This window comes from Apis laboriosa, unplaced genomic scaffold (genome assembly GCF_014066325.1).
Source record: "Apis laboriosa isolate Shangri-la unplaced genomic scaffold, ASM1406632v1 scaffold91_cov154, whole genome shotgun sequence".
NCBI classification, from domain to species: domain Eukaryota; kingdom Metazoa; phylum Arthropoda; class Insecta; order Hymenoptera; family Apidae; genus Apis; species Apis laboriosa.
The window spans coordinates 1,082,533-1,109,855 of record NW_025224773.1 but is presented as its reverse complement, the minus strand read 5'-3'; the positions used below and the strand labels follow the sequence as shown (position 1 = coordinate 1,109,855).

General features: G+C 28.4%; 1 protein-coding gene across 3 annotated transcripts; it reads right to left on the bottom strand.

The window, feature by feature from the left end:
- LOC122719625 (CYFIP-related Rac1 interactor B) lies at positions 1–27,323 on the bottom strand. Of its 3 annotated transcripts, none has more exons than XM_043945587.1 (7): positions 26,667–27,323; positions 6,828–6,962; positions 6,421–6,645; positions 4,786–5,120; positions 2,566–2,645; positions 2,325–2,451; positions 1–1,710 (listed from the first exon to the last, which is right to left on the bottom strand). In XM_043945587.1, the coding sequence occupies exons 1-7, from the start codon at positions 26,698–26,700 to the stop codon at positions 1,573–1,575; spliced, it is 1,074 nt and encodes a 357-aa protein (XP_043801522.1). In that variant the 5' UTR covers positions 26,701–27,323; the 3' UTR covers positions 1–1,572. The 3 variants fall into 3 exon arrangements, with proteins under 3 accessions (XP_043801522.1, XP_043801523.1, XP_043801521.1); XM_043945588.1 differs by having other exon boundaries at positions 26,671–27,323; XM_043945586.1 differs by lacking the exon at positions 26,667–27,323 and adding an exon at positions 9,969–10,120.

The window sequence follows — 27,323 nt, the reverse complement described above, 5'->3', positions numbered from 1 at the left end:
GTATTTTTAATTAATTATATAATATAGCTTTTTTAAAAATTATGTGAAAGTCCATAAACATGATGTATTGATTAAATTTGACAAGTGATAGACAGCTTTTAAAAACGGATAGTTTGTATAATAATATAATTTTATAACTTCTGGTATATAGTAAAATTCTTGATGCAAGAAAACTTACGATGTAAATCGATCATGTACGTTTAGAATCCTTAAATGTGCACTTTGAAAAAGAGTATGCGACACGAATTTCAGCGTCAACAACAATATTATTCACACATAGATTTTTTTTTGTGAAAAAACAGATGAATTTTTCCACATTAAATCATTTTCGATAACTTCCCCCTTATAAATAACGCGTGTTTCTCAAAAAATACTGCGATAATAAATTCACGATAGAATCAGCGACATTATAAATGTTCAGCAACAATATCTTTGGTTATTAACTTTCTTTTATATACGAAATATATAGAAACAAACAAGAGAAGATAAACAAGAAAGAAAAAAACAAAAGAAGGAAATATATCAGCATAATTCATTTTTCAACAAAATACGCGTGTTAATAATTTACTATTAACAAATTAATAAAACAAAATCTATAATAAAATACATCGAATAAAAATATCAACGAAACAAAGTAAACATTTGTCTTTCTATTTTAATTTTCAATATCCAGCCCCCTATATTTATTAACAATTTCTCTTAATCGTTCATTTGCCTTCGATGACAATCGTTCAACAAACAAAACAATTAGTAAAGATCTGCGCAATATATCTTACAACGTTATTAAATATCTCATCGTAACGTCTTTCGCGAGAATCATTCATGATTATCGGAAAAATTACCCTAAAATACTCTATTGATATGGTCTAATTAACTCGATCTCTTCCCACTTTTCACAAAGAGAAGACAAATACACAATTGTTGATACACGTGATGATGTTAATTATTTCAGGGTAATAATACTTGGGTGATAATAATAATTCGAACGAACGTGAAAAATTGCAATAATAATAGCAATAATCAATAATGTAATCAAGATGTAATGTGTGTGAGAGAGAAAGAGATTAGTAATATTATAATAATAACTTAAATGTTCGCACTCACAAAGGCATCGCTTAAGAACGAATGCAGCAATTCCTCTGATGTTCAGTCGTTTCGATTCATTTACTTTTCTACGATTTTCCTATCTGTCTTCTTCTTTTTTTTCTTTTTTGTTACTTTTTTTGTTTTGTTTTTTTATTTTTTTTATTTTTTTTTATTTTTATTTTTTTTTATTTTTTTTATTTTTTTTTTTATTTATTTTTTTTTTTTTTTTTTTATTTCTTTTTTTATTTCTTTTTTTCGTCAGAAGGTATGTAGAAGTCGGCAGTTTTCGGGCAGCTATAGACTCGATTACGAAAGACACGTTTTTTTTTTTAATGGTCCACCACCCAGCCACGATCAGAAACAGGAGATTGCTTGTTTGATGTCATATAAAGTCGCTTCGACGATCTCGTACACATAAAATTTGAATGAACGTCGTTCGTTCAATTTATCTCAGCTCCTGATGCAGCATCCGCGCTGCTTTGGTAATCATGCTGCTAGAAGGTTCTTGATGTTCTTCGGTGTGTTCTCCTCGTTCAGGTGCTTGGTGGTGTAGCGAAGAGCATTCAGAAGACCCTCGCTTTTGCAAGGTGGTTGATCCTTCAATAGCTTTACACAGCCTTTAACCTGGAAAAGTAATGCACTTTCTGTGAATTATATGTGGCCAATATTTTGTATTTAAATTAAATATGAATAAGTTTACAAAAGGCTGAAATGTAGAAAAAAAAACGTAGGATTCTTTAGTGAGATGATTGTTCTATGCAAATGTAGATGAATAATTTTTTTCTAGATTCAAAATCGTTTTTCAAATTGAAAGTTTTAAGAAAAATATTTCATCAATGAATAATCAATATATAGTGACTTACATTAATTAATTAATTTTATTTTTTATTAAATATTCATTTTATAGTTTCTTCTATCATTTTTTTTTTTTTTTTTAATAAATTTTCTTCGATAAATTAATTATCGATTGAAATAATCATTTTCACGGTAAAAGTACTGTATTGTTTATTTTTGCGAATATAATTTTATCTAATAGTTATTTTTGCTCGGATATAAATATCCGTAATCTTCCGATACAATATTTTCAGTTAATTTCTGATACTTTATTTTTAAATTATTTTTCTAAAATAGTTTAATCCAGCAATTGACGTCAGTAAACTATTAAACACATCTCTTTTTTTCCAATACACGTAACATTAGACGTAATTCAATTTTTATTTCAAACGATCTATACTTACATCGACATTCGAACCCTTAACAAAGGCACCTTGGGGATGAACATGATCATAAAGGATCACTAACCCTACCATCACTCTCAGAACAAAGAGTTGAGTTTCTTCTCGTTGGAATTGCGCCAATAAATTCCTAAGAACAGTAATATATCTTATCTGAAACAGCTTTCTTTTTTTATTTTTTTCAGAAATCTTTCTGTCTAGACGAAAAGTTCTTTGACTCAATTGTCAGATTAATATTACTCACGGATTTTCTAACATGCGCAGACAAACTTTGGCCATGGTGCCAAGAGTTTCAGTAATATTTTCACGTGCTACATCTTCATTCTGAAATAAATACGTATATTTTTAATTAATAATTTAAATTTGATGAGATTTTAATATCATAACAATATTATCTATATAATAATTGATAGAACGATAGAAAAATTAATCGTTCAATCGGTGACAAAAATGTGGAAGAATTTTATGTATTATAATAATGGATACTTAATATTATATTATACATAGATATAATTATATATTAATTTTAGTTTAGTTCGCTTTTAGTTATTGCAAAAACGAAAAATATGATGATCGATCTCTTTGTTAGTTTTGAATACTTGAAAATTTGAATACTTCCAATATCATTCATAGTAAATAATGTAGGTATTGTTTTTTCACGTTATATTATAATAAATTCTTATAATTGTTATTATTGTGACAAGTCTAATGTGAACAGAGAAACGCGAAGTAGAGAAAGTCAAATTACAATAGTATCGGTATCCATGCGATCGAGTATCGTATCAATCTATTGTATTCGTTACTCTAAACTTCCATCATTTGTTTAATGCCTAGTTGCTAGCCCGTTAACATAACAGCATTGTTCAGAATAATTTAATCAAGTCGTACACAATAGTAACTCGTATTATTTCTAACATTAACATATCTACTATTCTTTCATAATTAAATCTTTTGTTCCGGTGAACAATAATATCATCTTGTAAAATTTAACAAGAATAATAAATTAACTTTGTTAATTTCAATATTCTGAAGTTATCTTCATTGTTCACTGTTTTATATTTTCATCTTAAAATTTTTCAATTTTCTTTTTTTAATCTTTCAAGAATTAAAAATAGTTTAGGAAGTATTTAGGAAGTATTTATGTGTATCAATTACGTATTTAGATTGTTAGATTGTAATTGTAAAAATTCTTTTTTCAATAGCAATAGATTTCGTACGAAAATGAATTCAAGAATAGTACAAAGGATTAATAATTTTATTATTTCAAAATTTCTATTTTTATTTTCAAATGTTTATGATTATTTTCATGAATGTAATTGGAATATTTCCGTTAATTTTCATTTCTAAGAATAAACTAAGAAATCTAAGAATTAATACTTAACTAAAAAGAAACTAACAAGGAGAAGCAATCAAGTTAAAAAATTAAACACAATAATATACAGAGATCATCGACTTCCTCAATCCCAAGACTTAAAATTCGAGGTTGAAATCACAAACAATCATTTCCTCTATCGTCCCAATTAAAATACACATATACATTTATTGCCTACGAATCTGCTATCCATTACATTGGTAAATGTTCCGAGAACTGTTTTATCCTGAATCACTTGGAATAATAGCTTTTAATTTTCCGGTTCAATGCTCATCATTATTTATACCGACCTATTTTGCTCGCATTGCCACAAGTTTCGTGATCATTGATGAATCTCTCGTTTAATATTCATACGAGGCAATATTTTTTTTTGTCTTTCTTTAAAAGATTCAATAAAGAATGGAGAAGAAAGGTTAATTATCAATTACAACGAAACAAAATATAAAATATTATATCTATTATTATAGAATAGAAAGCAAGTTATACAGAGGCGCACATATGTAGGCGAAGAATAGGTTTCGCGTCAATGCCGCCTATTCAGTGTTACCGAACCAGGTAAATTCATTTTCAAAGATTCTAAAGACCTTTTACGTTTCTCCACTCCCCGTTATGAGCTTTTTACCTTTAACAAAGTTGATTTTACAACATGTTGAATGGTTAGAAGATAATAATTCCGCATGAAATTATATTTTATATGTAGGATAGAATATTTTTTCTTTGTTTATTATGTGTAGTTTAGTAGCATTTTGGAGAATTTTAATTTAATTTTAGTGAAAACACTTCAAAGAATTTTAATTTATTATCATCCATTCAATATTTTTAACGAGAAAAAGTAATAAAATAGTGTTTTGCTGATATTTGTTTGCTATGTTCTTTTTATAAATTTTGTAAAGAAGATATAGAAAAAGTTGTTCATCGCGAAAAATTCATATTCAAATTACTACTTTTTCATCACGTTAAAAAAAAATACGAGAAAACTTTCTAGCTAATAAAATTCATCGCAGTTGGTATCGATTAGCATCCGGATGGATCGATAATGGTAAAGGAACGGCGAAAAGATAGGGGAGAATACAAAGAAGAGATAGCACTTACGTCCATCAAGAAAGTAATGGTCGCGTGACTCAGAACACGAAGCATGGGTGTCGCGTGGGCGTAGAACAAGGACATTCGGTTGGCGAGCTCGTTCCCGACCACGAGGTCCTTTTCAGCGCTTTCTTGTCGCGCCAGGGATGCTCTGGTCAACGTTCTTCTGTAATAACTAAAATCATTTTGAATGGCGGGTGTCTTCATCTTGTGCTCGTCGAATTTCAAGACGAATTCCAGAATTTCCGCCAGCTGTTTCACCAAAGCCTGTTGAGTTTCGAGATGTTGGGTCGGGGAGAGATTACCGGAGCACAGTTGGCCTAAGATTTTTGGTACTACCTTCTCTGGAAAATATCAAAACGGTGATCGTAAGATGAGGGTTATGATTCTTTCGATCTCTTTCTTTTATTTCTTTTTTTTTTTTTTTAATTTTTATGGATAAAAGAATTCTTTTCCAATTAATTTTTAGTTCAATTTAATAATTTTTCTAATTTATGTAGAGAATTTGCATAAATAAGTAAATTTTTATGATATTTGGATTTGGATTCATTCTAATAATTTAACAAGAAAAGTTTTGCTTTTGTCTTTTTAAATAATTACATTTTTTTTTAATATTCTTTCAAAATTATACAGAAAACAAATATAATTAAGGAAATAATTTTTTCTATAAATAGTTAGAATAATTATGATCTTTAAATAGTCAAATTAGATTAAAGATCATAAATAACGAAATAGCCAAATTATTTCTTTTCTTGTATATTTAAATAAATATATCAATAAATAATTACTTTGGCATCAGTGCTATTTTTTTTTTTTAATTATTTCTTTATTAAATTACTAGAATCAACTTAAATGCGATGATGATCGTTCATTAACAAAAATCACTACTTGGCAAAAAGTCAAATAAATGAAAAAAATGAAACATTAATTTTTAATATTCAATGTCTGTTAAGACGAATAATTTTTTTCTTCAAGTTCTATATTATTTCCGCAGAAAAATTCCAATTTTCACTGGAATTTATTATACCTTTCCCCTTTTTTTTCATGAAGAATATACATTTTTTGTTTACTTTCAATTACGATGTCATTCGCTCGAAATCAAACAAGAGCGTAAGAACTTAAATGCCGATATTGGTTGAGCAACGAATTGCGGGGGATTATTGTTTAGGTTGAATGTAGCTTGAATATTCTCGTACACACGGTGATTGGAAATCCAATATCGTTGCATTGGCACGAACGAAACTTTCAACCGTTTATAAACTTCAGATGCATTTATTGCCTTTATTTTGCATAACATGCAACCGGAATAAAAATGTCCCTTAGAGCTATATAATATTAAAAGCAAATAGTCTAGACGAAATCATTTGAATACTCAATAATAAGAGAAATGAAGAGTGAACGTCTATTAATTTTTAAACATTAAACTTTGTAAAGTTAAATATTTCTTTTCTTCGTTTCATATGAAATTTTGTTCACTTTTACTATTGCATAAGAATAGATAGATATATTATCAATCAAAAATTTGGAATTAAATTTCTAAATTTATAAAAATAGAATTCTACAAAATATTATATAAACAAATTTTGAAACAATACTTGAAACGAAAGAAGAAAAAAATAAATATGTACAAAAGTTGAGACTTACCAAGTTCCAATGAAAATTCATAGAATCTTTTCAGCTTGGCGACTAGAGGTGCAACAGTCAGATAAGCTTTTCGTTGACATTCTTCCGTGGGAGCCGAAATCGCCTCCCTGATTTCTTTTCCGGCACCTTTGTAGCATTGAATCTCCTCTAAAATAGATTCTGAATTTTTCAAAACTCTTTGCACCGCTTCAAAGGTCTCTCGTTCTATATCGGAAGGTTGTGCATCTAAAAAAATTCGATAAGAAACCCTCTATTATTCTCTAAAAATAGTTTTTTCTTACAAATATCGTCCAATATTTCGACATCGTTTCATTTGTAGTGAGAGAAACTTGCTAGAAATCGAAGAAAAAAGTTCAAAGAACGATTGAAAGAAACGATTTACATACGACTATATTCATCCAACTTACTTTCGAAATCCAAAAAGACGTCGTACTTTTGAGGCGTGCAACAGGTAGACTCATCTCGAGCCAGAAGGCTCAAAAGCTTGCCCATCTTCGGTCTGAGGCTTCTTTTCACAGTATTATTTACAACACGAAAGGCATCTAGATTATAACAGAGAAAAATACAGAGTTTAATAATCAATTGGAAAAATAAAATAATTCGCTATTTGGTTTCATTCATTTAGTGAATTGAAAACCGTAGGATGAGATAGATCTTCATTTCTAGTGAAGAGTAGTTTTAAAGTTCGAATTATTTCTCTGTCACTTTAGAGTGTGTTAAATTTTTCATCTTTCTAACTTTGAAGTATTGAAAAATCTTTTAGATGACATGAAAAAGTAAATAAATAGACTTGTCAAGTTTTTATCCTATTATATTCTTAAATACAATTTATAGGATAATACAGAGATGATAAGTTCAGAAGAAAAGATTACCAAAAAAGATTACTCGAATAAGTTTAACGAGAATAAAATTTATGGAATACTAAAACGAGGAGTTTAATTTCTTACGAAGAATCTATCGATTCGCGCTAATCGGCCCTTTTTAACCCCTTGCCATCGAAATTAGAATTACATTTCTTTAAACGTTCAAGAAGGATTTGCGCGTAGTTTTTCTTTATGATTTCACCATCTCGTTATCTTCTTTCGTATAATGATGGTATTAAATATATCTTAAAATATAAATAGTTAATACTCAATTTTCAAACACAACACTATAATCTTTCATTACAATTCTCTCTTTAAACATTTTAAATTATTTTTAATAATAAATTACGCAAAAAAGAAAAAGAAAATAACAGAAAAAAGACATAAAATAACTTGAAAATCGATATACATCGAATCTAATAAATGTCTAATCAAAGTTTTTCGAAGAAAAATATTTAAAGTTGAAGAATATTTTTAAAATATTATTCGGAAAACTCGTTGAGAAATATTATAATACACCATGAAAATATAAGAATGATCGAATGATTGCCAAAATCGATGAGAAAAAAAATGATACGAAGTACTTACGTACTATGAGACAGTTGGCCTGGTCGGAGTTTGCGTAGTAACTGGTCTGAGTCAGAGCGGAATTTGAATTTCTGGCTCGATTCCTATACTGATCCGTTTGTACATGTCGAAGTGTTAATTCCAGGCAAACGACGCGTGCATACACGTAGTGTTTAATGTACGTACGTGTAAGTATACGTGCACATTAGGCAAATCGCGCGTGTCAGAATCGCAAAGCGAATGAATTCTACGAACTCGTCAACAAGGGATGAACCTTCTGTTAATTCCAACCGATAAAGTTAATCTATGCTGACCTCACCTGTAAAACGCTTAGGGATTTTAAGAACTACTAACTCCTCTCACTCGTGTAAAGATAATCTAATATTTGATCATTTTTCAACTCTCGTTTGAGAAATCTTTAAAAAAAAGCAAATTGTAAGTCTATATTTTAGATAATTTATTTAGTTTACTTTTTACGTTTTGTTTTATGCTTTTACTAGGAAAATTTTTCTAATCTTTTCTAAATTAGAAAGTTTTATGAACTTTTTAATTTTTATTTTTTTTATTTTTTTTATTTTTTTTTTTTTTTATTATGAGTTATTTTATTTTTAATTATGAGTTAGATTTGAGTTAGATTCGATGATGTTGTTCAAGCAAGATTATTAAAAAATTGAAAAAAAAGGAAAATAATAAATTTTCGATACTATAATATTAAAATTACAAAATTAATATAATTATATAATCTATATAATTGTTAATATCTTACTACACTTCATTTTTTTTACGTGGTAAATTGCTAATCATTTTATCGCGCAAATTGAAATAAATTTTAAAATTAAGTAATTCAAATTCTTATGAGTCACGTATTAATATCCAATTAAAAAATATTTCTTTTGCTAATCCAAATAACTATATCAATTTAAATTATCATAATATTAATAATAATAATATTATAAAATATACGTCTCATTTGTACAAAAATTTGTACATATATCATACAATTAATGAATTTGCGTTTAATGTGTGAAATAAAAAGTACATTTTAACATCCAGAAATTATCGCCAATAAAACCAGAAAATTTTATTCTGTCGGTGTCTGAGTAAAAACTCTACATTTAAATGAAAAGCAATTAGAAACGAGCAGCTAGATAAAGATAATTTTAAATTACCAGCGAAACTAGTTTTCCGTGATATAAAGAGACGTTATCAACTTTCGTTGTAAAAAGCAATTAGTTTCGTTTCACTCGCGAAATGCAATCGTATCAAATCATTTTATTGCCGAAAATAAATTTAAAAAAATCTCCTTTTATCGCGTAAAGTCGTAATCGACGATATGTAGAAACGATAAAATCTTGACGATGAGAAGAACTCGAGTGAAAGCTTGTCACACACGTGAGGGGACAGATCGAGTTTGCTAGATCTAAAATTGTGCACCAAGGGATTCCAATGTACCGGCGAATGTCTCCGTTATTTTTAGCAGAAAATTGTGTGTGTCCCTTTCGCGAAAGTCTCGTAACATCACGTTAAATCGCTCGGATTCACCAACCAGCCAATTATCCTGAATGAAATCTTTAAAAATACTCCATCGTAACTGATACCTCTTTCTCTTCCAGACATATCCATCATTGATCGCTTTTTTATCTCATCGAATATCAAATGCAATCGAAAATAACTTGATCCCGCACGAGGATAAATGTTTACGTTGAAAATTCCGCGGACGATTTAACACAGAAGTGTATCCGGAATCGAGAAAATATTACCACAGTAGCATGGCACAATAATCATCGCTTCCCTCGTTACGATTCCAAACAGCGTGATTCCTTCACGATCAATCAAATACAAACAAACCGTTCCAAACCGTTTCTCAGATATCGCATTTAACGAATCACTTCGCATGCTATTCGCGTTTTAAAATTGAAATCATAGAAGAATAATTCACCCACGATTAAAGAAAAAGTTTGTAAATCGATCGAAAAGGAAAAAAGTAAACGAATAAAATGGAATTAAATTGAACGATGAGAAAAATCGTGAAGGACGAAAACAGGATACACAGATCTAATAGCACGAAGGATAATTTTATTTAAACGTTGAGAAAAGAGTTTTCTCTTGAGAACTCACCGTGAAGAAGAGTCGGCGTGATCGCATTCGAGAACGCGAATACATGACGCTGACAGGTGCACGTCAAAGGCCGGGGATGGTCAACAAGTATACGCGAACCGAGTGCAACAACTGTCATTCAACGGACGGCCATGTTGCTGTTCGTAAGGGGTTGCGTTGTATAGTGGCGCGGTTCGAGCCCTCTCCTTATTTGGTAAACGACAGTGGCGGCGTGACGTTCGCGCGAAAAATCAATGGGGGGTTAGTTCACCGGTTCGACCTCAAGGTGACGCTGCTACCACCATTTACTGTCGCTTAGAATTTCGAAATTTTCATTTGTTCGAAAGATCGAGAGGATTATTGATTTAGATTCGAAAGAATTTTTGTAAGAATTATTTTCAGATAGATTCGAAAATATTTGATTATAGAAATACATTGGGTTTTGAATAATTATAATGTCTTGGATAGGATTGTTTTATAATAAAGGATTCTGGATTTTTTGTGAAAAGTTTACATTGCGTGTAAGCGAGTTTAAATTAATGAGAAATGGTTTGAAAAAGTTTCGAACTGAAGTAAATTGCAGGTAATTGTTGTAGGAATATACATTAATTATTTAACGTGGGATATTCTTTTTGGTTATATAACTAAAAAAAAAAAAACGTTTAGAATGTGATAGTTTAAAAATAATCGCTAAATTCTAATTTGAATTAGTGGAAAAACTTTTAATTAGGGAAAATGAACTTTTGAAATGAGGTTTACAATAACTAATAATTTAACAAATTTTTTATGGATACTAATAGGTAAAATTTTACGTAAAATTTTTAATCAATACTTTAAACTTTTAACATATTTGATAGTTCAAAATATATAGTTTTAAATTGTTAACATATTAGATAGTTTTAAATTATTAATTATCATTGCGTGGAATTCATCATTAATATTAGGAAAATTTTTATCCATTACACTTCTTGATGTTTGGTTTAATGGAATTTATCTAAAGTATCGCATGTTTTTTAGAAAATAACGAACAGTGTATCGTATTTAATTTAAAAGCATATTATGTTTTCCAACATTTTTTAACTTTTTTCAGTCATACTACTAGGTCAGTTTTACAATAAATATTGTTCTTATCAAGTATTCCCTTCATTCGATATTTATTCAAATTTTTTTATTAACAAACAATTATTTTGCAAACATAAATTTTTACAAAAGTAACAAATTCCAAATATATCAAAACTTCTCGTGTTTTCATTCGAATATAGATATCGCTATAGTAAAGATACATATTTCAAAATACGATTATAAATTTAGAAATTCTCTACGACCTATGACCAACTCATCCATGAGGGGATACGCTAATCTTTTTTCGTCCTAGACCAACGGGTTGTCACTGACGGTCAAGATAAAACTCATAAGGGTGAACAATATTGCCTGACCGGGTATAAACTGACCGAGTTACCAAGAATCAATCGTGTTAATATTTAAACGGCTTTGTTCGGATTTTTCGTGTCAATACTTTTATGGGTTAACGCTTATGGGATAGACATGACATTGAAACGACAGTTCCATTTGTGGATTACATGAAAATTCGTTTTATTCATTGTTGGTAGATTAGTATTTGCAAATTTATATTTTTATATAAACACATATTTTTATATACACAATTAAAAAATTGAAATTTAAATAGTGATTTATTTTATATAATTCTAAAATAATATAAGATAAAAAGATTTCATCATTACAAGCATGTAGAAATGAAGAAATTTCAAAATATAGCTTAATATCTTATCTTAATTTTTTTTTATTATAATTTCACTATATAACATTCGATTTTATTTTTCTATAGTTTCCTTAACTTTTGTCGTTCTTAAATTATATTAAATCAGTAGACAATCAACAAACATGAATGATTGATATAAAATTAATAGATATGAAATTTCTTTTTTAAAAAATATATTCCTCATTCTGCTTTTTAGTTCGCGTATATTCTCGTGTAAAAAATATCCAGAAGCAGCAAAAATAATTAAAAAATAATACAAATACATGTTCCTCTAACCTTCAGTTTCCTATAAAAAAAAGATTCAATTTCCTATAATCTTCAGCAACAATGTAAATGGAAACTCGCATATACTTGAAGAACATCGTACCTTCTAATTCTCCCCTAGACCGCTGCACAAAGTGACACGTTCAAACAAGACACGGAGAGATCGTTATTTGCTTCAAGGAAATTCCGTGTCAAGAGAGAATTAGTTAGTATTATCTATCGAGCAGTGAAAGAGCATCCAACGACGTGGATAACCATCGTGATTTCACTTCCATTTTTCCGATAAAGCAGTAATCGTTGCTGACATTACACGAACCTAGCCCATATTATGCGCGAAACCCCCCACAGTATTTGAAGCACATATGATAGACTTAGCCTTATTTGCAAATGCTCTCTTTTTAGTATGTCGTTAAAGTATGACTTCCCGTTAAAACATACATGTCATAAAATATTTCTTCCATTTATGCATGCAAGGTTAAAAAGAAATTAAAAGTATACGTATCTTTTTGACGAAACGTTTTTTTAAAATTTTATTTTACATGTGGTAAGTTTTTTTTTATACTGTCTTTGATTCAGGGAAATTTTGGAAACTCTGGAAAAATTATTATTTTTTTTTTATAACTTTTATGAAATATTGAAGTAGAATATTTAGTTGAAAGATAAGAAATTTTTTATGAAATTAGTTAATATATATAATAATCTATTTATTTTGAAGGAAAGTTATTACAATGATTAAATTTCAAAATTATTAATTTATTGCGTACTAAGGTTTATAAGTTTAGATTAGGTACTTTATTATACAATTAAAATCACGTTAACTCTTCATTCCCTATAATTAACACAAGTGCAGGAAACATTGGTTGATAACGTACTTGGAGCTATTAAAAATATTAAGAAAATCGATATTTTACATACGAGCGTATTTTAAATAATTTATGCCTTTGCGCGTTTTAATGACGTCAATAAACTTATACACGAAGGGTTAACAATAATAGAGGTGTAAATTAGTTTTAAAAATTCTAATTTTGTAAAAATACATTAAATCATCTGTAATTTTATAGACAAGTAAATTAAAGTTTCAATATATCTACGATAAATTTAAAGATAAAAGATATATATAATTTTGTAATAATAATAAAATTATATTCTCATAATAATATAATAACAAAATTATTAGATATTTTATCGTTTTAGAATAAAAATTCTGACGTTTCATAACTCACTTTACAGAGAATCGAAAGACATATCAATTATTACTCATTATCACAAATATATTATCAGTGTATCTTTTATTTTCTGGTGAAGTGAACTAAAATGCTTCAACAATAAATCTATGATAGGATTTATTTTCATTCATATTTTAATATATAATATTCAAAATCAGTTTATATTGATGAAGTAATTCGCTTACGAAACCTTTTTATTACAAAAAGAAAACAGGTTATACCAGAAAACTTCAATGCAGCAATAACTTTGTGAAAGTTAACAATATTTTGCAATAAACATAACAAACCATTATGATTTAACAATAATTCAACAGGCAGTATAAAAGTTTATCAAAATTATTACATCGTTTCATGTACATTTATATAATCAACCAAAAATTCAAGATCATCAATATTAACAAAATATCAAATATATATATATATATATATATATATAATAACTTACAATATATTTCTTATTATTCTCTCATCTTGTATATTTAGAAGACGGGAATCGTCAGTTTACATGGTGCATCGTTTAAATATCATCGCGGTGTCGTTGTGATTTTTGCACCTCTTTCAAGTACACGATTGGATAATCGTCGGAAACCGTGGGCGAAGATAATCGACGCCTATTAAAGGTCTTTTTGTGTATCAATTCCAGCAAATCAATTGAAACCCTCATCCACCTCCCACCATGACCCTCGGATACACTCTCCCTTCCTTTGGTCAACTTTAATTTTCGTCGCTACGACCATAAGCGAACCAACAATCATGATCACGATGACTATTCCACCAGTTACTTACAGTATGTAGATATTGTGTAGAATACACGTTATACAATCAACGAAAATATATACATTGAACATTATCACGACTTTGACCGCCAATTTTTCTTCTCTTCTTTTTATATCATTATTAGTAGAAATTGAGAATGGTTTTTATCCGATTTATGCATTGCATCGTTCTCAGGATGAACTGTGTAAGATAAGAGCTAATAAGCAGGTTTATCGAGTGGAAGAAAGTGAAAGAAGCTAAGGGTATAAACTGGTTCGATTTTTATCGTAGGTTTTGCAGGAACATTCCGCCTCTTTCTCATGCTGTGGTAGCGTAATCGAATGCATGTATCTCTGATTTATTTATTTGTCAAAATAGTTTTTATTGATTTGTTTGGGGATTTTTCTTTTGTATGTATCTGCTTTTCTTTTTTTAAATTTTTTTTTAAATTCAAAAAAATTTTTCGTTTGTGTTAATAATTCTGAATAATTCTGTATCGGATGTTTTTTCGTTTGTAAAAAAGAGAGAAATTTGGACGATAATCATGAAAAGTAAAAAGAATCAGTATTCAGAAATTTCAATTCAGAAATTTCATATTTGATATTCTCGGAAAGAAACGATATTTGATATTTTGAGATTTAATTAAAACTTTTCATACTTATATATCATTTTTATAGTACAAAATTTATTATAACTTCATAATCGTCAATTTATATAAAATTTCAAATTGATATTTTCAAAAAAATAAATCGGTACGTTTCTTAGATATTCTTATCGATATTTTTATACAGAAGTATATCCAATATTTTATCTTTAATAACAAGAAAAACCGCAACCGATCAATTTCAATTAAAACCTCGCCTATCAAATATCCTGCACCGAAAATAAATCACTAACCACGATCGACCATAGTATGCACCGCATATTTGCATGAAATCTATTCACGAACTCATACTTGCATGCAAACCCAATTTACGAACCCATGAAAGTTCCCAGAATCAAATGGATCACTCTGGTTCAACCATTCAATAGCTAGAACCCATGCGATTTATCATTGTATCCATATATATCTATTGGTATTTATTATTATTTACTTATTGAATTTATGGATGAGATATTTCATGTGCTTTTTTTATTAAGACATATCTTGTTCAACATTTTTTAATCCCATTTAATTTTTTTCCCTTTTAATCCCATTGAATTTAGATTTTTGAAAATTTTATATTATAAAAACTTGATTCTTTTGTAGGATTACAAACAAGTGTGAGTCATGTGATAAAAAGATGGAGAAACTGGTTCATAAGTTTGCATGATGAATATACTGTCATGAAATGTGTATCTCATCTATGTATATGAAAGAATTAACGCTCTTATATAAGGTACACACCGTGTATAGAACGCTGTTATGAGATAAATACTATGTAAATATGGAGAAAAGTTACCACAGCCTTTATTACTAAAGCAAATAAAGAAAAGTAACGATTTGCACGTGTTTAATTTGCAAATTATAGCATTCTAATATGAAGTTTATATATAACTTTTATGCATATTAGGTCGTATCAATCTAATATTCTTTCCAAATAACTTTTGCTTAGTTCTGTTAGTTAATTCTGCAAAATACGTATATATCTTATCTTTCCTTAATAAGAATCGTATTTTAATAAATATGATCAAAGAAGACGTGTCATCATTGACGTATTATATGACACATCGTACCATATTCCATTATAATACGTACATCCATAATGCTTTTAATGCATTTAATACGTATTATCATCAAATAAATTACTATTTATTCATAATTTAGTTAAAATTTAAACAATATGATACAATCTATGAACCAGCTTAAAATTAAGCTTAAAATTCATTCTTCTTTTCGCAATATATTTGCCTTTCTTTATAAGTATTTACAAATTTTTTCGAGAACCGCGATTCGTCGAATTCAAGCCAAGTTCAAGGGAAGAGGCTTGCATAGTCTATTTCTTCCTCACATTATAACGACGTGAAGAAATAGCCTCCTCTGTCTACTCAAGCGCTTATGCACGCCACTCGTTCACGAGCGTGATGAGTCGTGCTATGCAGCAGCGTGCGTGCTTAATAAGGCAAACGTGTACGCAACTACGCACGCGATTTAAATACCTGCCAGGTATACGTATGTGATTCAAAGATGTATTCCTCGCATATCGAGGCAACACGTCGCGTTATGGTAACACGTCTTCTGGCCGATCTCTAAACTAGGCTAGCTATACGAGGTATGCCTCGATGGCCTCCTTAACAAATTATTTGCGGAACAGTGAGAGGATCAGGGCCACGAACAATATGCGTTTCGTGTTAATAAGTTATACCATCATTAAATCGAAAGAGAAATTAGAAATGAGAAATGGTGTATGAAAGACATAGAAGAAAAATTTTAAGAAATTGATGAAAGTTTAGTTAGATTAGACGAAAGATATTTGAAGATAGTTACATCTTTTCGAGACTTCATTGAGTTTGTAGGTTATCAGGTAGAATAGGAGAGGTTCTTTTTTTATTTAGATGATTATGTGTAAATGACTATGTTTTTTTTTACTTAGGAATTTTAAAAAAATGTCCTTTTTTCATACTATATACTGTATTTTGTCACTTTTTATTTTAATCTGCTTTGCAAATAAAAAAATTATCTTAAAAGGTATTTCTCCGTATATTAATTGTTGAAACCGTCGTGTTTAAAAAAAATGATTAATTCATCTATGATACAGATCACCCAGTTTCTGTTTGAACAGAGTTAAAGTCTGTTTGACTCATTCGTATCAAGTAACTGAAATATAAAACCAACTAATATCAGTAGAAATTTTTTTAAACCGCAGATATAGCAGAATTAGTACATCGTAAGTACATATCAATATGGTTAACGATATCTGAAAGATTGTAGCGTATTAATAATTATACGATATAAAATCTTTATTTAAAATCCAAAAATATCAAAATAAAGATATATATATAATAAACAAAAATTAAACTAGAAGAAATTATTTTTTTTTTTATAGTAGTAATAGTTTTAATTATTCACTATATTCATTCTTTTATTATTATTATTATTTTTTTTTTCGTTAAAATTTTAAAGTTAAATAGAAATGCATTAACGTAGCGAAAGCCACTTTACAAAATTAAAAAATCAAAAAAAAAAAATTATAATTTAGAAATTACTTGCATCGTACTCTTTAAGCAAGCTATTATTCTTCACTGGCCCTGTCCTCCTTAAAGAACGAGGCAAATTAATTAAAAGCGGCACTGATGGAAAGAGGAAATGACCGAACCTCGGATTATACCATACTTCCCATGCAAGCATTAATAACGTATTAAATCAAATGTCGCTAAAACATGTACCATCACTAAATTATCATCTTTACCACAAAAAAGAATTTAAAAAAAATAAAAAGAAATTGAAAAGATTGATCAAAAAGTAATTTATGACCTTTTTTTTGGTAAATTAATTTTATCGTATATATAATATAGTGATGAATTGTTTGAGATTATTAAATTTTATGAATATATAGATTTTCCTTAAGTTAAAATATAAAAATTCTTGTATAGTTAAAATATTTTTTATCTTATAAATTTCTTCTTCGTTACATTTAAAATAGATTTTTTAGAGAATTGCAAGTAAAGGTTCCAAAACAATTTACTCGATTTATTTTTTTCTCTTATATTTTTCCTCAATTCAATTAAAATAACACTTGTGAACCCTATTAATCAATGTTACATAGAAGTCTATCAATTTATCATGGCCAATTGATCGTATCAATTAATTGAATTAATTGCGCCATCCTGTTCACCCCATAAACCAATTAAACCACTTCAGAATCGTCTGTCTGTTTGGGAACTCGATCAGACGTCGTGTCATAAACCGTGAAGTTCTAAAAGTAGGGATTATGGATTTCCGATGTCATGCGAAAGTATTCGAGAGCGTTTCTGAGCGTACTCGAAAGATAGAGACATATTTTATTTACCGATTGAAAATACTTGCTTTTAACATCAATAGGGAAATTGAAACTGACAATTCCATCGAATTCATATTTCATTAACTCGTGACAAAACTCATGATACGGAACAATGATTTTTAAAAACAAACATTCGAATAATGATTTCATTTTTTTTTTATGATTCGAATTTTTAACAAATTTTGAATTACATAAATACATTTATAAAAAATTTAAATATACAAAAATTTATAGTACATAAGAAAAAATACAAAATATCCAAAATATGATATTTTTTATATTTAAAAAATAGAAATAGATCTTTGTATAAATTCCATAGTTCCTGGTTGATCAAAATTCGAATTTACATAAACATTCGTAATCTAATAATGTGATGGAACAATAAGTAATTAAAAAAATAATTATATTTAAATCAACATAGAAATCGAATTCTTATTATCTGATCATTTTCTTTCGATGATTCCAAAAAATAACATTCATTTTAGCAACATATTGTCAATTAGTTAGACACAACTGGTAATGAAGAGATTTTTTCTGCGAACAAGACATCTTCATTTTTTTTTATTCCGGAATAGATTCGTAATCACGATTCAGAATCCCAGAGGGTAGAGTGGCAAAGAACGACTCGGTGGGTTTGTCGTAACAAAGAATTAGCGGGAGACAGTTTTCATCGGCTGCTCGTTTCTCTGATTTCTACTATATGTTCTATGAATGAGAGACGTGTGTCAGTGAACGTATTTGTAGGAGAAAAGGGAAGAAAGGGTTGTCGTGCTCGAAGATAGATCAAAATCCAATGGTTAGCATGTCCTTCTCTTCCATTTTATTTTCTTTATTTTTTTTTTCTTTTTTTCCTCTTATAAGTGGATATATGAATCGATTCGAGTTCCTGTTTCGTATCTCTCGATACTCGAGTTACGTGATGCAAAAGCAAAATACGGTAGACGTGAAAGTTTCTCACGCGATACGCTTATTTTCCGTAAGCTATCACATGACAATCATGTGAACGAGAACAACTTATGAAAGGGTTTATTATCGTAAAAATGTTTTAATTATTCAGACATGAAATGGGCCGTTTCTCTTCTTGAAAATTCAGAAAGAAAGTGTGAATCGCGTATTTAAATAGAAAGTGAAGTACAGGTTAAAATGTCATTTATTAATTTCAAGATTTATAATTTATATAAAACTTTACAATATGATATAATATTCATATTTATATAATTTCTTTTTTAGATCCAGTTTTTAATTAATTCCATCGAAGATGTTTATAAGTAGGCTAATTCCCCATCATTTATTTGTTCTATTTTTTTTATGCAACTTATAAACAACAACATGTATGATTGGAAAGTATAGGTCAATCTTCTTTGTACTTTATATAATCTATTTTAATTTACCAAAAAATAAAGCATAAAATTAAACATTGAATAAATTAATATCGGAAGTATAACGTATTATAAAATTACAAGTGAAATTTCTTCAAGCAAATCTTAAATCGTTATGTAATCTGTTGTTCGATGGCATTGCATCCGTGAGGAATCACACGTACTCCGGATATTTTTATGGTTGCTTACGCCACTGGCCAAGCAGGGGGGATATCGTCATATCCCGGACGAAGACATGAAACCTCCGAGCAAAATTCCCCTCTGCTCGCATACACGTTTGCTTTGACAAACCTTTCTACGTATATACACACGTGTGTATGTGTGCTTGATTATAAATGAAGCAAACGGAGAAAAGGAGTGAACCGTTACAAAACGATTAGTTGACAGAAATCGATCGATATTTGTCGTCTGAAGGAAAAAAAAAAATTGAAATTCATAACAATTGTCATTACTACGTAAATTGAATAATCTTTATCTTTTTATTTTTCGAAATTGGAGCATAAAAATTCAAGGATATAATTAATTTTAATTTTTTACATGGAGAAATCACTGACATAAAACACCATGCTACATGAAATAAATGTGGTTAGAATTTTAATGTATAAATACATTATTCTAATGTATAATACATGTTGTTATAAGTCGTATCACATTCATAGAATTGTACACAATATATATATTTATGTAAAAAATATTATAATTTATTATTATTATGAAAATTAATTGTACACTAAGTACATATTAATAAGGTAATTAAATAAAATTATCTTATTAATATTGTAAAAATTATTAATGATATTAATTTTGAAATATTCAGAATGAAGATAATTCAGGAAATAGGAGTTATGTAACAATAAATATTTATTGTTAATACATACACTTATACTATTACTTATAGTATATTACGCGCAGTACATGACTGTATATATAATTAAATTTCCTTTTAATTTAACTTTTATTCGATCTGTTAACATCTATTTCGTGTACATTCTTTAACATTTTTTTACTATAAACACCATTACGTCATGGCATACAAACCGCACACGTGCGATAATGCTTTCCACACCCATGATCACGCCACATCCGCCTATTCACCATACATATTCCGATACACTATAGAAGGATGTTATACAGGTTTGTTCTCATGGTTACTTGTATGGTTGAACGGTATTTAAACAATCTAGTACTTTGACATATACGATTCGAATTTCATTATGTTTCTTGCGTGGATTTCGATTCTTCTTTTTCTTTCTTTTTTTAACTTCACCTACGAATCCAATTATTTTAATAAAGTATACGGAATATCTTCGTTTACAATCATAAGAAAAATTTTTCTGTTTTTGATTAATTATGAGCGATTTCTCGACGAATTATTATATAGAAAAAATTGTAAATAATGTTGATATTATCTTTCTGTATTATCTATTTGTTTCTAGATAATTGTACCGATGTAAGTTGATTATTTCCGGTCAAACATTCATAAATAATTCAATAAAAATTTAGTTAATTGTACAGGATATCCTATAGGTTTCAGTTGTTTGACCATATATTCTATGAAATAAGATGAAGAAATGATATCTTATTAAATAGATTATATTACATACACATAAATATAAAAAACATAAAGGAAATAATAATAAATTCACTTAATATTACTGATTATGTACAATTTTAACATCCAAATAATTAAAAAAATATTCGATATTCCGTAAATTTCTACCTTTTATTCGTAACTTATAGAAATTATTTAGATTAAATTTTATATAAAATCACAAAATGTTGTATCGGGTCAAGGTTATTGACCAAGAATGCACTATATGCGGTACTGTTTAGCGAATCAATTTCTACCTGGAACAGCAACAATCCAATGGAATTCGATCGATGAAATTCTCCGTAGTTAACCGGTAAAATGAGTACGCCATATGGCTCTATTACAGAATCAGAATCAATACCAATTTACAGCATGTACTAGCTAGGTCTCGATGTAATTTCAAACTGAGAAAGATTTAACTAGGTATGCCAAACAAGTAGCAGAGTTCTCTGGAAATTCGTATTCATAACCATTTGTCTGCAAGACAATTCATTTGGATGAAATATACTTTGTTTTCCAAGATTTGAGAAGAAAAATTGTTGCTTTTCTTTTTATCCTTATTTATCTTCTCCTTTGGTCTACAAGAAAAAAGTAATTATGTACTATAATTTCAAAAATTTACATTTTTCCATTTTCTATGAATTAGAATTCGTATATTTCAATAAAAATATGTGAAAAATTATGTATAAATAATTATAAATAATTGTAAAAGTATCAAAATAAAAAATAATAAAATTGGATTCGATATTATGGACATTTGAAATTATTAAATAGAAAAATTCCAGATAGCTCATTAAGCATTATTTTGCAGATTTGAAAACAGTAAAATAATGATAATTTTGAAATAAATTTCTTAATAATGCATTAAGAAATTAACAGTAATTCCTTCGGTTCTTTTGCACTGCGTGCGACTTACTGTTTTTCCGATTCCGTTAGTTGACCGATAATTTAAAGAATATTTTGGATCAATTGCTACTTACATACTCGATATATATCAATTAAACTTACATACATGACTCATGAGGAAGAGAATATGTTTCTTATTTAATCGGAAATGAATTTCTGAGTCCAAGGCCATTTCAAGATAATATTACGCTATGTATGTATACTTTGTATTGTATTGATATCGGTTATAATGATATCAAATTAAAAATATACATGATATCTTCTGTAGTATTGTTCTTGAATTTTTATTTGAATATAAAAAAAATTTTATTGATATTCGATTATCGAAAAAATCTTTAATCTTTAATTGGTTAAATCAAATAAATGTAAATTTTTTCCAAAATTATTGAAGGTATAAAATATTTTAAAAAAATTGAAGTAAACAAAATAAATTCAAGAATTTTATTATATAATAATATTATATGATAAATAAAAGAAATTAATTATTTTTATTAATATTAAAATATTTACAATTTTAAAAATACATACAAAAATTAATTATTCTTCAGACACATTGATAAATAAAGAAAATATTTGAATATGTTATTCATTTCATATATAAAAGAATAATAAAATATGTTTTCACAAAGGATTAAGCTTTTTCAATCAGCAATATCAGTGAATCACGAGATTTAATCTGAACAAACGTGTAACAAAAGCGAAATTTATTGACAACAGATAAGAAATACAATTCTTTTCCCTGTAAATTATGCTTCTGACTCGATTAAATAAAATTCTGAAAGAGAATACGTAATATAGGTAGATCGTCGGGATTCTCCGTTAACCGATACTCATGGTTCCCCATTTTAGGTTGCCACAAACGAGCGGATGACCTACTTGTTAATTGGCCGACAGATAGGAGCGGCCTGATTACTACCAGCACGCCTTGATAATCTGATAACGTATCATTGCCCACGAATTTACGAACGCGATGAAAAAGGGACGAAATCCTTTCAAAGATTCGATAAAAGTCGTTCAGCGTAAAAATCGAACGTATAATAAAAAAATATTTCATAAAAATTAGCGACAAGATTCTAAATATGAGACTGTTTTTATCGTTTTTTGCTCTTGTTATTTTCTCTCGTAATATCTTTTTGTTACTATGTGCCGAGTATTGTAATTATAATCGTATTGAGTAACATCTAGATACGAATGTTATTTGAATGAAAAAAATTAATTATGATCATTTTTAACGAAGATATCGGTCAAATTTTTTTAGTTTCTTTTGTTTCTTTAGCTTTTTTTTTAAATTCAATTAATATTTTTTATAGGGATGAAAATTATTATTTAAATATATTATTATTAAATTTATTAAATATTTGAATTAATTATTTGCAAATGAAATTTTGTATCTGAGAAAGATATATTGCAATGAATTCAATTTGCGTAATTTTTTTTTTTTATGAATGTTTGCCTTAATTTTTTCCGTGACACGTATAGTTTGTAGATAACATAAATACTGTGTAAATATCTAGTATATAATTGAATTTATCTCGTATATACGTAAACGGAAATAAATAAATAAATAAGGGAATGAAAATATAAATAACATATCTTATCGTTCATCACAGATAGATAAATATAGATAAATATATTATGAATAGTTTTTTGTGAATATATATTTATTTTTAAATCAAATTAATCATCCTATATCGAAAATAATAATTTTCCTTTATCCGCGCAAACAAATTAATTTTAACAAGATGAAACATAATTGAATATTGATTTCGAGAATTAAAAATAGATTAAAAATAGCAAAAATTATTCATCAAAACTTTTATTTTTCGAATCGTTTCAAAATTTTCAAAGATTAATCTGAACTTTCTAAATTACAGTTTAAAATCCACGGTTTCTCTTTTAATCTAGATATTTCAATTTTAAAATTTAATTTAAACCACTAATAATTCATGCAAATGATGCAATTGGATTTAGAAGGAAACGTGATTAGAAATGGTCTCTAATTTTTAATTGAAGAAAAATGTAGATAATATCGTATTGCTTGATTTTCATTATTGATATAATTTATAAAATTCGAACAAATCAAAAATATACAAATATAATTATAAAATATAATATAATCTATTATGTTTTATAATTTTATCAAATAAAATTTTATTTATTACTATTATTAATTTTCTAAATACCTATTTATTATACTGAAATATATTAGAAATTTTTAATAATTTCTAATAAAAAGATCTTCTATACCTACATTTTCAGAAATAATATACTAAAATTCTTACTTATAAAATATACAATCATATTTTACTATTAAACTCGAATCATTATTTATGATTAATTTCCATCTTTTGTAACTACCCACAGCAATCAGCAAATTGAAATCGAATTTCTCCAAATCAGGAACCAATTCACCGATCCATAAACTCTCCTCTTACGAATATTTCGCAAAATATTAATGGATCACGCGATTCAAACTGTATGAGCACGAATTTGCGAAAGCATTAACAATCGATTTTTCATCCCCTAGACGCGGATGGAAACGGGGCTCGATTGTTTGTTTTTCCGCTAAATTATGTATGTATGAATTATTTTGTCGTGCGAAGTGGCTCTTGTATCACATGTACGATTCATTTCCGCGTGGAAGTCAAGTGCGTATCGGCCTCTCGATGAGACGAGGACGGACCCATTTATACCCTTGGGGGAACCGAGAGGGATGGACAGAGATAGATTGGAATGAGAGGTAATGTAGAAATCTCTATACGCCAGATGCATACGAGGGACGCGTGTGTTTTCATGTTGGAAAAGTTTTTTTTATCGGTCGGACAAAGGAAACCGCGAAACTCGAGTCGAGCGAGTAATAAATTCGCGCGAGTCTGCGTGACGGCTCAATTTCATACCAACCTGTCCTTCGTGATGTCGATTTGTCAGACGATTTTCCTCTTACATATACATCTGCACTAAAAATCTATCCAGATATTTATTTTTGTTAGAATGCATTTTGAATTTTAATTTCAAAATTGAGTATTCTTTGTGATTAGTATATCTATATATAATAGAGTATTAATTTGGAAAATGTATTCATATATCAATCAAAAGAATTCTTTTGTTTGAGAAAACTTTATCACTTGAAATATCTCCCTTATTTTTGAAAATATTTTTTAAATAAAAGATAAAAGTTGAATAGTCTCGAGAAGAATCTAATAAGATAATTACTTTTTTATAAATTATTGATATATTGATCAAGATAAAATCTGAAAAATGTTTTTATCGCATGCTCGAACGAGATATTCGTGTTCTTTCCATTCCCTAACGAAGGGATTATCGTTAATTATTCTTAATTGCAAGCAGACTGGCTTAATTTCTATTTTTTTCCGGATCGTTTAAAACATTTAAACGTCCTAATATTTATTTTACCATCCTAGTTCTTTTCTATTTTCTCTTCATACCTTCACGCGTATGGCCTCTTCGAATTATATTTTTACTTCCATCTACCGGAAGACGGATGCGTATATCGAAGATCATTCCGTTCTACGCGCTATTATTTCGCTATTTTCTGGGGAATTTTTATTCTCTTCTTCGAATTCGTTATCGTTAATTGCTCTTAATTGGGAATTCGTTCACGCGCCGACACCTCTCTTGAGATGAATTTTTTTTCGTAGATCACACGTTTGTTCTTTTGTTTGTGCTCTGTTTTGTTCTATTTTTTTTTTATTGTTATTTTTTCCTTCTTATTTTTTGGATTATTTATAATCGAATCGAATTTGACATTATGAGTAACAAAATTTGCATGATAGAGAACATGTTAATTCTGATCCATAACCTTTACAATAGTTGAATCATATGTAATTGATAAAGTTAAAAAAGATTCGTATTTATTTAGAACAATCTAACTTTTCATTGTAATTGCCTAGTATTTTATTTATCAATTCGTGAACTTTATATCTTATCATATTGAATTAGAGTCATAATATAAATAATGAATGAAATTCAATAAAAACAAAGGAATTTGTATTAAATTCAATTGAAATTTTATTTCCAATAGGTTAAAGTTTATTGAATATTTCTAAGTTGCGATATCATATTTCATATTTTAATTTGAATAATGTGTTTTGAAAAATAATATTTACAAAGAAATTCTAAATAATTTCATAACTTTCATTTATGATTCTTCTGCTATTATTTTAATGTAGTTAGAGATCAAGTTTATAATGTAATAAAGAATAACGTTTTGTTGGTTCGTTATTACGTTCAATCATATTGCGTTTATCTCCTCTTACTCTTGTAATACATTAAACATAATATAAGATAATCTATATAAACTACGGACACATTGTTTCTAATTATTCATAATTTCTCGTGATTACAATTTATTACAATTTATTCTAGGTAAAATATTTTCAATGAAGATAATCTACACTCAAAATAATCAAAATAATATTCTTAAAAAAAAAGTACAGAAATTTTAACAATAAATATATCACAAAGACACTAATAATATTCGCAATTACTTTATAATATCAATAAATATTCTTTAACCATTCACTAAATTGTTATGACAATTTATTTTTTATACAAAACAAGTATAGAAAAAAAAAATCTATAAAAGAAGAAATACAATAAGTACAAAAATAATCGTCACGGTCTGAAAACGGTTCTTTTGACGAATCCCCGGTATTATCCACGTCGATTATTGCAATTTGTAGCAATTTCTTCAATCCGCGCGTAATGACCGTTCTTTGAGGTGCACGTTTCGCAATGAGGATTCTTAACAAAAGTCATTCCTATCCAAGTTTTGTAACGAAGCAAAAGGAGAGGGGGGATAAGAAAAAACATTTACCTACCTTTCGACGCAGGGCAAGAAGACAGAGCATGACTTAACAGGGCCGAATTATTATCTTGAAAAACGTGAGAGGGAGCTTCAAGGGAGGCTGTTCTCGAGTGTCGACATTGTTCTACCTTCTTTAGTTTAATAGCCACTTCCGGTTATCCCTGGAAGAAGCAACCCTCTTCTTAGTGTAGTGAAGGGAAGGCCTTTTCGAAAAAGGAAAGCGATCTGCCTCTCTATATGCTGACACGAAAGGTCTCCGGTTGCCGCGCGACGATAAGCTTTTATCACTCACAAAACACGCAGCACAAATTCGTAGAATGTCTCAATAAAGATTCCCTTGTGTGTCCCTGATGCTCGCGTTGATGTTTGTTTTATCTCGTTTTCTCTCGTGTCTTGGGTATTTCTATAACGGGTTAAAAAAGAGAAGAAAGAGGTAACTTTCCTCTTTCTTTCTTCTTTTTCTTCTTCTCTTCTCGTTCTTGTCTATTTATTCACCGAATTATTGTTTCTCTTCCCTTTTTTTCTCTCTCTCTTTCTCTATTAAAAATGTTTCCAAGACTGCCGTAAAAGAAGTGTGGTTCCTTTATGCGAATCACTCAAGTGCGAAAAAAAATTTCTCAAAGTTTTACTCTTTCTCTTTCGAGCGAGATTTATGAACGAAGGGAA